We start from the raw sequence: 15,930 nt of genomic DNA, 5'->3' as shown, positions 1-15,930 counted from the left end.
TCTATTGTGCCGTCTATTGTAATAACTAGCCTAGAGCGCCGTCTGCTGTTAAAAACTACCCTAGAGCACTGTCTACTATTGAAAACTACCCTAGAGCACCATCTACTGTGCCGTCTACTGTTAAAAACTAGCCTAGAGCGCCATCTACTGTGCCATCTACTGTTAAGAACTAGCGTAGAGCGCCATCTACTGTGCCGTCTACTGTTAAGAACTAGCCTAGAGCACCGTCTGCTATTAAAAACTAGCCTAGAGCGCCATCTACTGTGCCTTCTACTGTTAATAACTAGCCTAAAGATCTGTCTGCTAACCTTAAAAACTAACCTTAAAGCACCCTCTACAATTAAAAACTACCTTAGAGCACCATCTACTGTGCCGCCTACTGTTAAAAACTAGCCTAAAGATCTGTCTGCTATTAAAAAGTAGCCTAGAGTGCCGTCTACTATTGAAAACTACCCGAAAGCACCATCTACTTTGCAATCTACAGTTAAAAACTAGCCTAGAGCACCATCTGCTATTACAAACTAGCCTAGAGATCCATCTACTATTAAACACTTGCCCAGAGCATGGATAAAATCAGCTTAGAGCTTCATCTACTATTAAAACCTAGCCAAGCCTGCTGTTTAAAACTCAAGAGGGAATAGCGATGCGTTTTGATCATCTCATAATTGATGCAGAATAAAAAAATTTCCGCCCCAACTCTATTATTACAGTCATTAATTTTCGCCTCTTCTCACCACTCTGCCTCTTTTATCCAGAGACTGGGATTTGCAGATGATCAGGGGTCCCACCAGCCCAGACGCCACGTCCCGGGCCGGATCCAGCGTACTCTGGTAAATCCGCGTCAGACATCGCGGGTCGGCATCTGTGGGTCCATCTTCAGCCGTCAGCTTCCACAGGTATGTCATAATCTCACCTGGGGGAACGGCCAGAGAACGCAGATCTACCTGTTTGTCTTCAACACACACACACACACACACACACAACACAAGAGTATTAATATAATACATGACAGGTCAATTCAACTCCAGTTCATATGAACAATTATTACTGTCAATTGAAGTCCGCAAGAAGCTTTTTCCTATTGTGACGCAGTTGCTAGAGAAAATAAATATTAAGTAAACAGTGGGCGTGGCTTGTTTTTGTCTACTGCGAGCTGATTGGATGTAGTAAAGTAGGTGTTTCATTCAGTAAGATGGGGAAAAGGGTTCGGGGAGAGTTATTACAGCCTAACACAGGGGTTCCCAAACTTTTCAGCCCGCGACCCCCAAAATGACAATGCCAGTGACTCGTGACCCCCAATATTCTCTGAGGTGGTGGTTATAAATACAGAAACCTTGTATGCAATGACGCGCACAAACACACAAATAGACCCAAGTCTATTCTTTGTTTTTTTATGTATGTCAGTGCTGTAAATGGGCTAGAAAGTTTAACCTGGTGTTACAAAATCTGCTGCATCTGACAGTATTGCTGTGTCTTTAGTATAATGTAATTACCCGAGAAGTTGCAATCCAATAGAACTAGTAACTATAAGCTACTATAGTAACTATATAGTTTATAGTAACTATAAACAACTATTTTTTTCTCTTCAGTAGGTTATTGATAAAATACAGTAAGTCTTAAGGTTTCATAAAAATTAATTGATTTTTGAAAACCCCTCGGGGGGTCCCGACCCCCACTTTGAGAACCTCTGGCCTAACAGACTCCTCCTGCTCAGCACTTCTGTTTGATGTCAAAACTGACAGCTGGAGGGGCGTGACTAACATACTTATTAAATGTAAACAAACAAATTAAATTTAGAATCATTCAACTTAATTAATTTGTTTTTAATTCAACCCTTATAAACAGTTTGCAACCAATTACCCTAAAAAAAATTTGTAAATCCAATGAGTAAGTTTTTCCAGTGTACTTAGCATATGTAGTATTGGGCAATGTAAGGTAACTACAGCCAATGGGTTAAGTTTAAGGGTGGCTTCATGCTTAATTACTAGATATTTCACTGTTATTTTAAGTACGTTTTTAAAGTAAGCTTTTAGTAGGTACACTGGATCTAAATAAGTTTGTAAATTAAGGGCTTCCGATTAACTTTTCCCAGAGGCTGGAAGGGCATCTGCTGCTCAAAAACTTGCTGGATAAGTTGGCGGTTCATTCCGCTGTGGTGACCCCGGGTTAATAAAGGGACTAAGCCGACAAGAAAATGAATGAATGAGTTACCCTTCTGTCAGAAACAGGAAAACCGCTGGTTCATTCATTCATTCAGTCGATCTCCTTCAGCTTAGTTTCTATTTCAGAGGTCGCCATAGCGGAATGAACCACCAACTATTCCAGCATATGTTTTACACAGCGGATACTCTACCAGCTGCAACCCAGCACTGGGAAACACCCATACACACTCATTCACACACACTACGGCCAATTTAGTTCATCAATTCCCCTATGGCGCATGTGTTTGGACTGTGGGGGAGCACCCGGAGGAAACCCACGCTAACACGGGGAGAACATGCAAACTCCACACAGAAACACCAACTGACCCAGCTGAGGCTCGAACCAGCGACCTTCTTACTTCTTCAGTGCTCACTACTGAGCCACCGTGGTTCATACCTTTGTTTGTTGTCTTCAGAGGCTGAACGCTGGTCAGGCCGTTTGGATAAATGTTGAATGGACGACTGGCCATATTTTTAAACACAATCTGATAGAGAGAAACAAAAGAGACAAGTTAATGACATCAGACTTTAAAGTTAGCATCAAACTCACTCTACATTTATCATACATCTTATTTTTTCATAATTAACAATTCATCAAAGTAAGATTTGCTCTAATTTCAAAGAGTAATTAACTACAGGGAAGTGAATTATTAGAAAATAATGCACAGCTAAGGTGGTGAGCTTCACTTTGCAATTTCTAATGATTATTCCGATTATATTATGTTCACCACAGTATTAGTCCGATGGTACAGTGCTGTGCAAAAGTCCTACTGTACGTTCACTGTACGCCAAAAGCGGCGAGAGCGTCAAAGGTCACTCTGGCTGCCCTGGTGACAACGCTGTCTGCCTTCAGCTCCGGCGGCGAGAGCGTCAGAATTCGCTACATTGATCTCGTATTTAAAGGAGCCGTTGCAGCATATCAGTTACATTCCTGCATAAAACATGCTTTCTAGCGTGAAAATGTTGCGCACTTCTTATCAAATTAATTTAATAATGGAAGATCAAGTTGCATCTGGTCTGGCTTTGCTTCACTTAATTATCCAATGTGTCCATATGTCTGAAATATCCTGAATCAGCAGTACTGTTTTGTACTGAGATTCCTGCTTTTTTAAAGATAAATATATAACATTAATGCACATCAGTAACTCGCCAGTTAATTATTTAATGCATGTTCCTGTAAGAAAACACTGGGAATAATTGAAAATCCGGCGACCTTAATAATTAAACCCTTGGGAACAGCTGTGGTCGGAACCAAAGTTTTCATTCTGATTGCTTCTTTATTCTGATTGCTTGCTGCCAGGGCCGGCGCGTCCATAGAGGCGACCTAGGCGGCCGCCTAGGGTGGCAGTATAGAGAGGATGGCGTCCGGAACACCCCCCTCACCACCCGCATCCTCAGTTATGTCCGCGACACCTCCCTCACTATCCGCGTCCTCAGATATATTCGCGCATAAGCGACAGAATAGAGAGGGCAGCGTCAGCAACACCTCCATCAGCACCTGCGTGTCCTCAGTTATCTCCGCGCACAGGGCGGCAGAATAGAGAGAGCAGCGTCGGCAACATCTCCCTCCCTCCCTCAGCACCCGCGCGTCCTCAGTTATATCCGCGCACAGGGCGGCAGAATAGAGGTCCGCGACACCTCACTTCATTTTCATAACCGGTCACTTTCGTTTTCACATATTGGGGTTGAGTGCGGCGTGATCGTCCTCTGCCTAGAGCGGCAGTTCAGCTTGCTCCGGCCCTGCTTGAGCCAAACCTCGTCATAGCTCGTTACCATAAAGTTAACTTGATTTCGACTCTCCTTGACACCCACACCGATGAAGATGCGCCGCGTTGCTCCTCGCCGCTTATCGCCGCCGGCTCTCATTGAATCTAAATGACTACTTTGACGCTCTCACTGCTTTCGGTGTGAACGTACGGTTAGGCCACCAGCAGCTTTGGGAGCCTAAGACTTTTGCACTTAATCTAAAGGTTATGGAGCACATGCAGGCTCATTACATTTGGGTGAACTGCAGCTTTAATATACAAACAGAAGATATAGGAAATATGCACACAATATTCAGAATAAAATTACTTTCGGAATCAAAACACTAGCATCAGTATTCTGTGTTTAACTTGACCTCTTGCACCAAGCAACAGCTTTGTATGTGCTTTAATATCAAGCATCTTTCCGCATGTTCTTCCTTGGATTTAGCATGCTCTATCTTTATTTTCCTCTCCAGATGAATATCATACTGCCTATAATATTGCCTATATTCATTCATTCATTCATTTTCTTGTCGGCTTAGTCCCTTTATTAATCCAGGGTCGCCACAGCGGAATGAACCACCAACTTATCCAGCAAGTTTTTACACAGCGGATTCCAGCTGCAACCCATCTCTGGGAAACATTCACACACACGCTCATACACTATGGACAATTTAGCCTACCCAATTCACCTGTACTGCATGTGTTTGGACTGTGGGGGAAACCGGAGCACCCGGAGGAATCCCACGCGAAGGCAGGGAGAACATGCAAACTCCACACAGAAACACCAACTGAGCCGAGGCTCGACCCAGCGACCTTCTTGCTGTGAGGCGACAGCACTACCTACTGCGCCATATTGCCTATACATATTGTATGTAATATTCAGGTCTGGACTCTGTGGGGGCCACTTCATGACTGTCATGAGCTGTTTTTCCTCTCCAGATATGATTTCATGACATTAGCAGTGTGTTTGGGATCATTATCATGCTGAAAAATTGAACTATTACGAATGAGGTGCTTTCTAGTAGGTATCACACAACGAATTTAAGCTTGTCTGTACTTTTCAGCATTCACAATCCCATCATTATTGACAACAGCTCCGGCAGAGATGCAGATCAAACCAAGACAGAAACTCCAGATTTTTCCTTCATTCTTCCATTTATGTCTCAAACAATTAGACCCAAAAAATATCCAACTAGAGCCTGTGTTTTCTGGTTGTTATATCCAGCAGTTATGTTTGGCCATGTTTGACCCAAATATGAGTCATATTTTAATAAAGAGAATGAGAAGTAATATAAACCCTTGTTAAATCAGCACATGTGATTGGCGGCCTTTTGCACAGCTCTGTAAATGACGGCAGAGTGTAATTTATGGGTGAACTATCCATTGAAGTCTACCTGAAACTTGTCTCCCACTTCCCCTCGGAGCTCGGGACCGATCAGTGTTCTCACGGTGGTTTTCTTGACGCTGAATGTCTTGTCTGTGTACTCCACGAACGCCACTTTCTTATAAACACCACCCAGACGCTGAGGGCCTTTTCTGAACCACTCGGACCCGGCTGAAGATGCAGGCCTGAAGCATGAACATCAGCGTTAGTTTCAGGTGGGATGTCCCGAACATTGATTTGTCCTGTACGTGACCAGCCTAGTCCTGTGCTGATAATGACACTTGAAGATGACATACAGTGAGGGCAGAGTTTTTAAAACATTTCTCAAGTGATATTTAATGGAGCAAGGAAATTTTTACGGTAATTCTGATAATATTTTTTCCTCTAGAGAAAGTCTTGTTTTATTTCGGCTAGAATAAAAGCAGTTTTAATTGTTTTAAAGCCATTTTAAGGTCAATATTATCAGCCCCCTTAAGCAATATTACATTGTCTCCAGAACAAACCACTGTTATACAATGACTTGCCTTACTACTTTACCCTAGTTAAGCCTTTAAATGTCACTTTAAGCTGACTACTAATATCTAGTCCAATATTGCTGTCATCATGGCAAAGAGGAAAGTAATGTCAGAGTTGTGAGGCGTACCGATCTCCGCTCTGAGCGGTATAATCCCAGTCTGTCTCCTCTGCAGAGATGTAATGGAGCCACACTTTGGGTCGGCCCTTCGCGCTGGAGCGAAGCACAGATATTGGACCTCCTTGTTTGAACACCACAGAGAACATGTTGTCTTCATCATCCTCCTCCTCATCGTCATTAGAGTGCTTGACGTTTCTCTTGTCCGGGAGGGGAAGCGGTGCGGGTTCAGGACAGTTTTCAACAGTGAAGAACGCATTCATACCAGCTGGAGAACAACACAGAGACATGCATTGGGTTTCCATCAGCCTGAGTTGATGCTCATCTTGAAGTATCACATGATAGCAACAATAAACTAAATAAAATATATATATAATAAAATATGATCATGCCTTGATTTTGAATGCTGTCATTAGGACAGTATAGTGCGAGTAAGTTTAGCGAGTCTGACCTGTCTGATGCGAGTGGATCCTGCAGGAGATCAGAAACCTCCCCGTGGCCGAGGGCTTCATGAGGGCTGTGGTGAAGGTCATGGGTGTCATCTCCACCGTCACCCGCTTGTGGTCGAACACCTTCAGCGTGTGTCCTTCAAACTGGATGCTGTGGATGTCAGGACTGGAGCCCAGACCTATGAGGTGCCAGGAGACCTGCGGACTCTTCTCACACACACTCAGACCTGAGCGAACCACAAACACAGAATTACTCATGAGAAATAAAAAGAAAAGAATCCGCTCACAGCAAAAAGGTCCCTGGTTCGAGCCTCGGCTGAGTCGGTTGGCATTTATGTGTGAGTTTGCATGTTCTCACCATGTTGGTGTGGGTTTCTTCCGGGTGCTCCGGTTTCCCCCACAGTCCAAACACATGTGCTATAGGGGAATTGGGTAGGCTAAAGTGTCTACAGTGTATGTGTGTGAATGAGTGTGTATGGGTATTTCCCAGTGATGGGTTGCAGCTGGAAGGGCATACACTGCGTAAAACATATGCTGGATAAGTTGGCGGTTCATTCCGCTGTGGCGACCTCAGATTAATAAAGGGACTAAGCCGGAAAAAAAATGAATGAATGAATGGGTCTGGATGTCAGTCAGTGTAGCAATAGTTTATATGTCGAAAATAGTTTTTTTGTTGCTTGTTCAAATGAGTTTTGGGTTTTTTTTAAAGACAACTTAGTTGTTTTATGTTCAATCCACATATATTTGCAAAAGCGATTAAGTTAACTTGATTGATTTGTGTTGGGACAACATGATGGAATTGTATGAAACTCAGCGTTTTTGTTATTAGCTGATGTAGGGCAAGTGTGCTCATGAACTCACCCGGTAATGTGGAGTTGATGTAGCCGTTGATGGTGTGGTACTGGTTTGTGCTGGAGGTTTTCTTCAGTTTTTCTGCTCGACCCACTTCCTGATACCAGCTTTTGCTCTCATCGAAGACCGAGAGAAGCAGAATGAACTCTGGCACTCTCCTCTGTCTGTCCTCGGTTAGAGCGTCTGTGAAACCGCCAGTGTTAAAGCACATTCTCAATCAACACTACATTCTTTACCTCTCGTTAAATGTACTTGTCATTGGTAATTTACTTCCCGATGGATATATTAGCAGAATCAATCCTCCTTATAGCTGTCATCTTATATATTTCTAAATGTTATATGTCTTCAAACATGGCAAAGTTATGCGCCCTCCTGTCATTTTTTTTTTTTATTCCTTTCTGAATATTTCCGTTTTGAAAATTCTGTTTAACAGAGCAATGACATTTGTTTACAGTATTTCCTATTATTTTTTTCTTTTTCTTCTATGCTGAATGATTTTGGCAGTGTAGAAAGTAAAAACAAAAAAAAAATAACTTTTCAACTTGTTTTTGGAGGAGTCTGCGTCACCATATGGGGCGTAAGAACAGGACGTTTGTTTGGATATAACTAAATTTTCTGACCACACTTCATTATTATTGCTCATTTATTCCTTTGCTGGAGATTAGAGCTGAATTTAGAAATAGTTTTAAAGCAAATCTTTGCGCTTAACAAAGGAGATTAAATATGTGGGCTAATGGATGTGTTCAGTGGAGTGAGTTTCCACCGTTTCCTCACTACACCAAAGTAAAGGAGTAAAGTAAAGGAATAAAGTAAAGAGGCTGGATGGAGGAGGCTCATTCTTTATCCTCGCGCTGCAGATGCTCTGTTTAACTGTTTTCTCACTAGTAAAGCATTGTTTTTACTCTTACAAAGTCGCCATATAAATAGCAAATGCGCCATGGAGCGATGCAACTGACTCTTAAAAGAAATGAGAGATGAGACTCTGATTGGTTTAATGCAGGTTATTCTCAAAACACAGCCAGAACTCATTAAGAGAATAAGCACAGCCCTGTTAAACCATACGCAGAGCGTATTTATCCATCCTTAAAATAGCAAAAGTGGATTCGGACACTGCCTTAAAGGTGCAGTAGGTGATCTTCCACAATGCTAACAGCTTAGCAAAAATCTCTGAATCACAGCCCCTCCCCTGCCGTCTAGAGCCACGCCTCCTGAAACACGAGCACCGCAAAAGAACCCTCTCTCATGTGTTAAAAGCGACTAGTGCTTGTTCTGCAGCGTGCAAGCAAAACTGACATGCTATTTCAGAGCGAATATTTAGAGTTGCATGGTAAACAATACAGGGAGAGACTAGGCGGAATAGCGCTATTTACTTGTGTTCTGTTGTTAAACTAATTAAATCCACATCATTGAGCTGTAATAGGTCCCTTATGAAACTGAAAATAGTCTTATCAATCTTTTATTGAAAGATTTTAGTCGCTGAACAACACTTCGGTGAAGATATAACCCATTTGTAACAACAACATCTAACATTACAAAAACAGTTTAAAACATGAACATGACCTGTCTAAGAGAAATCCTTCAGCCTTTGTCATCCTTTCTCCAGCGTGCAAAGGTAACTCCAATATTGATTCAGGTTTTTAAAAAGTTTTGATTCAGCAGGTTTTCACCGATCGCGCGCGCATGCTTTCTCTCGTGAACGCGCGACGTTCAGCTGAGATGCGTACAAACGACTGCGCAGTTGTTCAAATCTGCATTTGCTGACAGACAGATTGGGCTACTTATCGGAATTATGAGAGATGTGGGTCCGACTTTATTTAATTGGATGAACTTTTTTTAGTTTTATGCCTTACCTAAAATATAAAAATACATATAAATACATTTAGATCATTTATTACTGAATACAATCACCTACTACAGCTTTAATGCTTTTGCTTTAGACTTTGCGCCTAGATCATAAAATAAAAGGTTATTGCACACTGAATCCTAAAGTTTCAATCGTAGTTTTTGCACATTAAAAAATAAATTCGACCTCATTTTGTGTCAATCGTATTGACACACTGCCCTCAAACGTCCATCCTTCATTAAAAAACTAGAACCGGGTTTGATTTTCTTTCGGAAAATGCGGAAAAATCGCTTTGAGAGGTGTTTTGACACTTCAGAGCCACCATACAAGCAAACGGCAAAATCGATTGGATTTGCTCCTCAGTGTTTGGACTTTCAGCAGTGAAAATTAAACCACACTGAACTTCAGCTCTGAAAACTGGCCTGACACAGTTTCAATTTACTAGATCTTCTGTGTTCAGCTGCTTTGATACAATCTACATTGTAAAAGTGCTACAGAAGTAAAGACGAACAGAATGGAAGATGCAAAAGCAATGCAAAAGTAACGTATCGCTTTACTTACAAAACTAAGTAACACAACTAGTTACTTTTTGGGGGCGTAACTCAATATTGTAATGCGCTACTTTCAGAAGTAACTTTCCCCAACACTGCTTATTTTCCCCGCTGTATATCAGAGAGAGAAGCACCTGTCTTGCAGATGAGCAGTGCGCCGATGAGTCCGCTGTTGAAGTCTCGAATGATGTCCACCTGTGATGAGTAGATGTAGGTCAGGCAGTCTGGGTCAGATGTGGTCGGCCCAGAGTTTGGAGAAATGTCCCACACGTATCGATAGTAGCCACCAGGGGGCACCGAGTCATCCGCACGCTCCTGAAAAGAGCTGGAGTCCTCATATCCCGCGCCTGAAAAGCAGAAGGATGTTGAGCTATATCTGTACACATTACGGGCTTTTAAAGCCAATCAGGATGTTGCTTTACTCTCAGGATGTTGCTTTCAGGTTTGTGGGTAAGCACAGACTTACTAAATGCTGGGGTAAATGGGAAATCACATGCGCTTTAAAGGATAGGAACTCTCAAAAGTAAAAAATCTGCCATTTAGTCATCTTGCTTGTTTCTTTTTTTCTGTTCAAGCCCTGGCTGGGTCAGTAGGTGTGTCTGTGTGGAGTTTGCATGTTCTCCCTGTGTTGGCGTGGGTTTCCTCCGGGTGCTCTGGTTTCCCCCACAGTCCAAACACATGCGCTATAGGGGAATTGATGAACTAAACTGGATGTAGTGTATGAGTGTGTGTGAATGAGTGCGGCTGGAAGGGCATCTGCTAAATGAAACATATGCTGGAAGAGTTGGTGGTTCATTCCGCTGTGTTGATCCCTTGATAAATAAGGGACTAAGCTGAAGGAAAATTAATAAATGCATTATTATTACCTTCTGATTGTTTCCAGTAGGGAATGCCGATGGGAGATATACTGAAGGATTGGGATGCAAAGTTTTTGAAGTGCACCACAACCCTGTCGTTCACCACTGTTCTGATAGTCGGGCCTTGAATGCCTGAAACACAAGCAATAATTAATAAACTCATCCACACTGTAAAATCGTCTGTTAATGAACAGTTTTCTGTGTGTTTAAGGTTGTGAATTGCATTATGGGATGTTGATCTCTGCTCTGTCCACTTTTGATGTTGAAAATTCAACTCTTTTATTGACATTTTAGTCATTTAAATTAATATAATGTATAAGCAATTATAATATTTAGAGATATGAGTCTGTGAAATAACAGAGAATGTGCTGCAGTTTATTACAAGGTTTCTGTAGCATCACATACATCACCAACCCAGACAATCTGGACACTATTACACATGCTCATAAGAGGCACTTTTCAAGGTTAAAAGTTGTTGCAAAATTGATCAAGATCCCATAATGCAGAAATAAATGGGGGAAAATAAAAACAGGACTGACAAAATACTGTAAACTGCTAATTTACGGGTATATTTACAGTGTAGACATTCTTACAGAGACAGTTCACACCAAAATTAAAATCCTGTCATCATCGGGTTCATCGTTGTAACTATTGTTTTTAGGAAAGTGTTTTCATCCTAAGTTTATTACTATTGCTGTACTTTTATCAAAAATATGGGGTTTTTTTCAACTTCAATTGAATCATTTAGTATTTTAATTTTTGTATTATGTTCGATTTAGTGCTTTGGCTATAAGAAAAGCACATTGCATTGCTATCAAATGCTAATTAAATGCATTGCTATCATTCATTCATTTTCTTGTCGGCTTAGTCCCTTTATTAATCCGGGGTCGCCACAGCGGAATGAACCGCCAACTTATCCAGCAAGTTTTTACGCAGCGGATGCCCTTCCAGCCGCAACCCATCTCTGGGAAAGCATTGCTATCATTTACTTGTTTAATGTGCACAATGCATTCAGAATGTGTGTACTAATTTCAATAATTTATATAGCAATCATGACTTTTATACACTGTATTGGAGCTGTAAACATATCTGCATTTAATGCCGTTTTTTAAATAAAATGAAATAAAAATATTGCATTTTTGTGGGGGTTTATATCAAATTTTTAATTACAAAACAAAATACAAAGAATATCAGTATCGCTTTTTATTTATTATTATTTTTAAAATATATTTATACATCAAATTATAATACATTTATATTTTTTATTATATTATTATTTTTTATTGATTTACAAATTGGTTTTTTAAAAATAATTTAGTTTGAAATTTATAAAAACAAAAAATTTATTATAGAATTAGCAACATTAACCAGATTAGATTACAGTTCAATTAAACTTCTTTATTTATAGCTCATAAACAGACTTACAAAACCTACATATTTATTTTAAAAACACTTTACAAAAATGTTAGTAATATATTTACTAACGAGAACTAATAATGAACAATACATGTATGTTTTTTATTTTCTTTTATTTACTAATGCATCAAATATACAACAAACAATAGTCAATGCACTGGGAGTTAAAATGAACTTTATTTTCACTAAAACTAACAAAGATTAATAAATAATAGATGTGTTCTGCATTGTTTGTTTGTGCTGGTATGTTAACTAACATTGTAAACCTGATTGTAAACAGCTGTGTGACAATTTACATGTATTTATAATGGCACAAGGGTCCATAAACCATTGCATTTTGGGAGAACTATCTCTATGTTCAGGGTGTCGGCGGGGATTTAAAAACTATTAAAAGTTGATAAATCAATCTAGAGGAATTTAAGACCTTTAAAAAGTCTTAAATGCTATTTTGCAAGGTTTTCAATTTGATATTTGTGCTGATTATGCAGTGTATGGTTGTATGCTAAAGTTTGCCTGAATTAAATCTGCGAATATCAGGATGCCCAAATCTAGATTTGACAACATGCTGCTTTTTTACTACAGTAACCAATGCAACGTCGTTATTTCCGCAGTTCTAGAGGCGCCATCCTGCTGAATTAACTAGATTTCATTGATTTTTATTCAGTATATGAATCCTGTTTTAGTTTTGGATTAGTTTCTTTCATTAATATTTAGTAAATATACTGTAAGCTAAAATATCACCAGTGTTTCTGCTTAAAAAGTGGTTATAAGGTCTTAAAATGTATGGTAAGAGTCTTAAAAGAGGTCTTAAAAGGTATTGAGTTTCTCTCTTTAATATATAATGTGTACTGCATATATATTTGAATAAGTTATACTGACCAGCCCATGGAGGTTTTGACTTGGGTGTAGTGAAAGTGGAATCGGTGTACTCCGTATATACAGCCTTGGTGTACTTCTGGACACCAGATGCAAACTTCCTGTAAGAAATTAATAAGCTGTCATTATTAGCTATGTTTATTACATAATGCAATGCAACAATGCAATGCTAAATGTTAATTATGTGACCATGGAGAACAAAAAAAGCTGGATCAATAAATAAGACTAAATAATATCTGAAACTCTGGAATTTGGAAAAATTAGTTTGATGCATTTACAGTTTAGGAAATTGAATAAATCTCCTAATTAAACAGGATCTGTACTTAATAATTGAATCATTTTTGGCATAAAAAGAAAAAATCATTAATTATTTTGACAATACAGCCTATGTTGGCTATTCAATTAATCTCAGTTCAGTCCAGGCTTATTTTTGTTGTGGTTTTCCACAAGAGTTATTGTTCCAAAGCAGAAGCACATAATAATATTGACTCGCTCACCTCTGGTTTGCGGCTGGATCTGCTGTGTCTGTAAACACATACTCCCATTTAGTCTCGACCGCTGCGATGAAGAACTCTAAAGTTTTAGCCGACACACACGAATACTCCTGACACGCGGAGAGGAGGAGGAGGAACAGAAGAGTCTTCATCACACACACACAAACACACGCTGACTGAATGACATGCTGAGCGGCTGCACGACTCATTTAACTGATGAGGGAGGAGCCAGCGAGAGACACGAACACACACACACAATTCTAGATTGCTGTAAATGCATCTGAAAATGTTGATTATTTAATATAATCTGTATTATTATTAGATATTATTATTAATACTTTTATAAATTAATTTATTTTCATCACAATCACTGTAATTGTTTTACATGTAAACATCGCAAATGCTTTGGCATTACATCTGTTATGTTGATAAATCAAATGTGTATTGAATTTATACAAAGAGAGATTAAAAATTGTATTTTTATTCCAAAATTAACAGTCAAAACATCAACATTATTACCAGCTGAAAAGGATAAAAGCCATTTTTAATCCAACAAAGCATGTCAACAAAAGATTGCCATTTGTTTGCTAATTTATAATAAACAGAGTACAATCCGAGTAATATAGAGTCTATAGACTTATTTTGATTAGTTATTCTGAATATATATTGTATGATTCTTTTTTATTATTATTATTATTAATTGTTGTTGTTTTTATAGCTATTTTTGTTTTATTATTATTATTATTATTTATTTAAATTGTCTTTTTTTTTTTTTTTTGCTATGAATGTTTTGGGGCGTCACGGTGGCGCAGTGGGTAGCACGATCGCCTCACAGCAAAAAGGTCACTGGTTCGAGTCCCGACTGGGTCAGTTGGTGTTTCTGTGTAGAGTTTGCATGTTCTCCCCGTGTTTTAATTTGGGTTTCCTCCGGGTGCTCCGGTTTCCCCCACATTGCAAACACATGCGCTATAGGGGAACTGATCAACTAAATTGGCTGTCGTGAGTGTGTGTGTAAATGAGTGTGTATGGGTGTTTCCCAGTACTGGGTTGCAACTGGAACCCAGGGCATCTGCTGTATAAAATACATGCTGGAATAGTTGGCGATTCATTCTGCTGTGGCGATCCCTGAATAATAAAGGGACTAAGCTGAAAAGAAAATGAATGAATGACTGTGAGATATGTACCAGTGAAGAGAAGTGAGTCAGCTAAACCACTCCAGATAATCATGAGTAATAAAGAGTGTTTGAGTCATATAGAAAGAATGATGTGAGTGGGAAAGGATGCAGGTTTGCTGTCAGCACCAATTCTTAAAATCTTTCTGTACATGTACAGAAGTAGTATATGTATAAGAATGAAGAAGTATATGCTTTTTAAAGGGACAGTTCTCCCAAAAACGTTAATTCAGTCATCATTCATTCATCCTCTACTTGTTCCAAACCTGTTTGAGTTTCTTTCTGCTGGTGAACACAAAGAAAAACAACCAAGTTTTTGTGGACGTTTTTTTTCCTACTATGGGTGTCAATGGCTGTTTTTTTTCCAGCATTCTTCAGAATATCTTGTTCCGTGTTCAACATATATTTTTTTAAGTTTAGAACCACTTGAGCATGATTAAATGGAAATTAATAGAGGCTTTCAATTTTTTGGGTGTACTGTCCCCTTAAGAACGCAAAAAGACATAATGTGTAGACATAACTATAGTAATTGATCTGTTGTGGTGATTCTACAGTTGCTATGGTAACACAACTACCATTGTAATTGATCTGTTGTGGTGATTCTACGGTTGCTATGGTGACACAACTACTGTAGTGATTGATCTGTTTTGGTGATTCTACAGTTGCTATGGTGACACGACAACTATAGTAATTGATCTGTTGTGGTGATTCTACAGTTGCTATGGTGACACGACAACTATAGTAATTGATCTGTTTTGGTGATTTTACAGTTGCTATGGTAACACAACAACTATAGTAATTGATCTGTTGTGGTGATTCAACAGTTGCTATGGTAACACGACAACTGTAGTAAAAAACTAATAAAACTACAGGGTATAGTACAAAACAAAAACAATTTACTGTTGTAAACACTAAAGTATACTACAGTTTATGTATTACAGTTTATCAGTACAGCATTCATTAACAAAGAGGTGTAAATACAATATTGTTTACACTATAATACACTTAGCTATTGTATGTTTCAAAAAGAGCGGTTCATTCCACTGTGGTGACTCCTGAGAAATAAAGTCTAAGCCGATTATTTATTTTGGGGATATTGTTGTAGGTTTTGTAATTGCTGTGCATGTGTAGTTCTAGTTCTTTTGATCCAGTTTCCCTTTGTTCTCAGTTTCTCTCCACTAATGAGTTGGCCGGCCATTCTGTGCTGATAGATGAGGGTAAACAAACCTGGTCTTTGTAGGAGTCTCGAACCCGGGGCTTGGGCTCCAGTGTGAAGCTGCTATGAGGTGAGAAACGCTTAGAGAAGTACAGTAATAAAGCTTATACACACATCACAAAAGTAACTGACATCGGTATTATAAGGCTTCCCCTGAATATAGATTTGGAACTTCATTTATTTTCGGCTGTTGTTTATTGATTTGGACCTTCATGTACAGTGCTCAGCATAAACGAGTTC

General features: G+C 39.3%; 2 protein-coding genes across 2 annotated transcripts in view; one reads left to right on the top strand and one right to left on the bottom strand.

Moving 5' to 3' along the window:
- The window catches only part of f8 (coagulation factor VIII, procoagulant component), a 33,175-nt gene extending 19,691 nt beyond the window's left edge, over positions 1-13,484 (bottom strand). Inside the window, exons 1-10 of the mRNA XM_087281018.1 lie at positions 13,306-13,484; positions 12,812-12,909; positions 10,526-10,648; positions 9,794-10,006; positions 7,275-7,448; positions 6,416-6,640; positions 5,977-6,232; positions 5,344-5,518; positions 2,599-2,686; positions 735-952 (exon numbers count right to left, since the gene is read on the bottom strand). Of these exons, the coding sequence (XP_087137144.1) occupies positions 735-952; positions 2,599-2,686; positions 5,344-5,518; positions 5,977-6,232; positions 6,416-6,640; positions 7,275-7,448; positions 9,794-10,006; positions 10,526-10,648; positions 12,812-12,909; positions 13,306-13,454 (1,719 nt within the window). The 5' untranslated portion in view covers positions 13,455-13,484. The remainder of the gene's footprint in view (positions 1-734; positions 953-2,598; positions 2,687-5,343; positions 5,519-5,976; positions 6,233-6,415; positions 6,641-7,274; positions 7,449-9,793; positions 10,007-10,525; positions 10,649-12,811; positions 12,910-13,305) is intronic.
- rgs14a (regulator of G protein signaling 14a) overlaps positions 1-15,930 on the top strand; it is a 438,366-nt gene that overhangs the window by 282,367 nt on the left and 140,069 nt on the right. The window lies entirely within an intron of this gene.

Source organism: Danio rerio, chromosome 14 (genome assembly GCF_052040795.2).
Source record: "Danio rerio strain M-AB ecotype USA chromosome 14, GRCz13ab, whole genome shotgun sequence".
NCBI lineage: Eukaryota > Metazoa > Chordata > Actinopteri > Cypriniformes > Danionidae > Danio > Danio rerio.
This window is presented reverse-complemented; position numbering and strand designations above follow the sequence as displayed.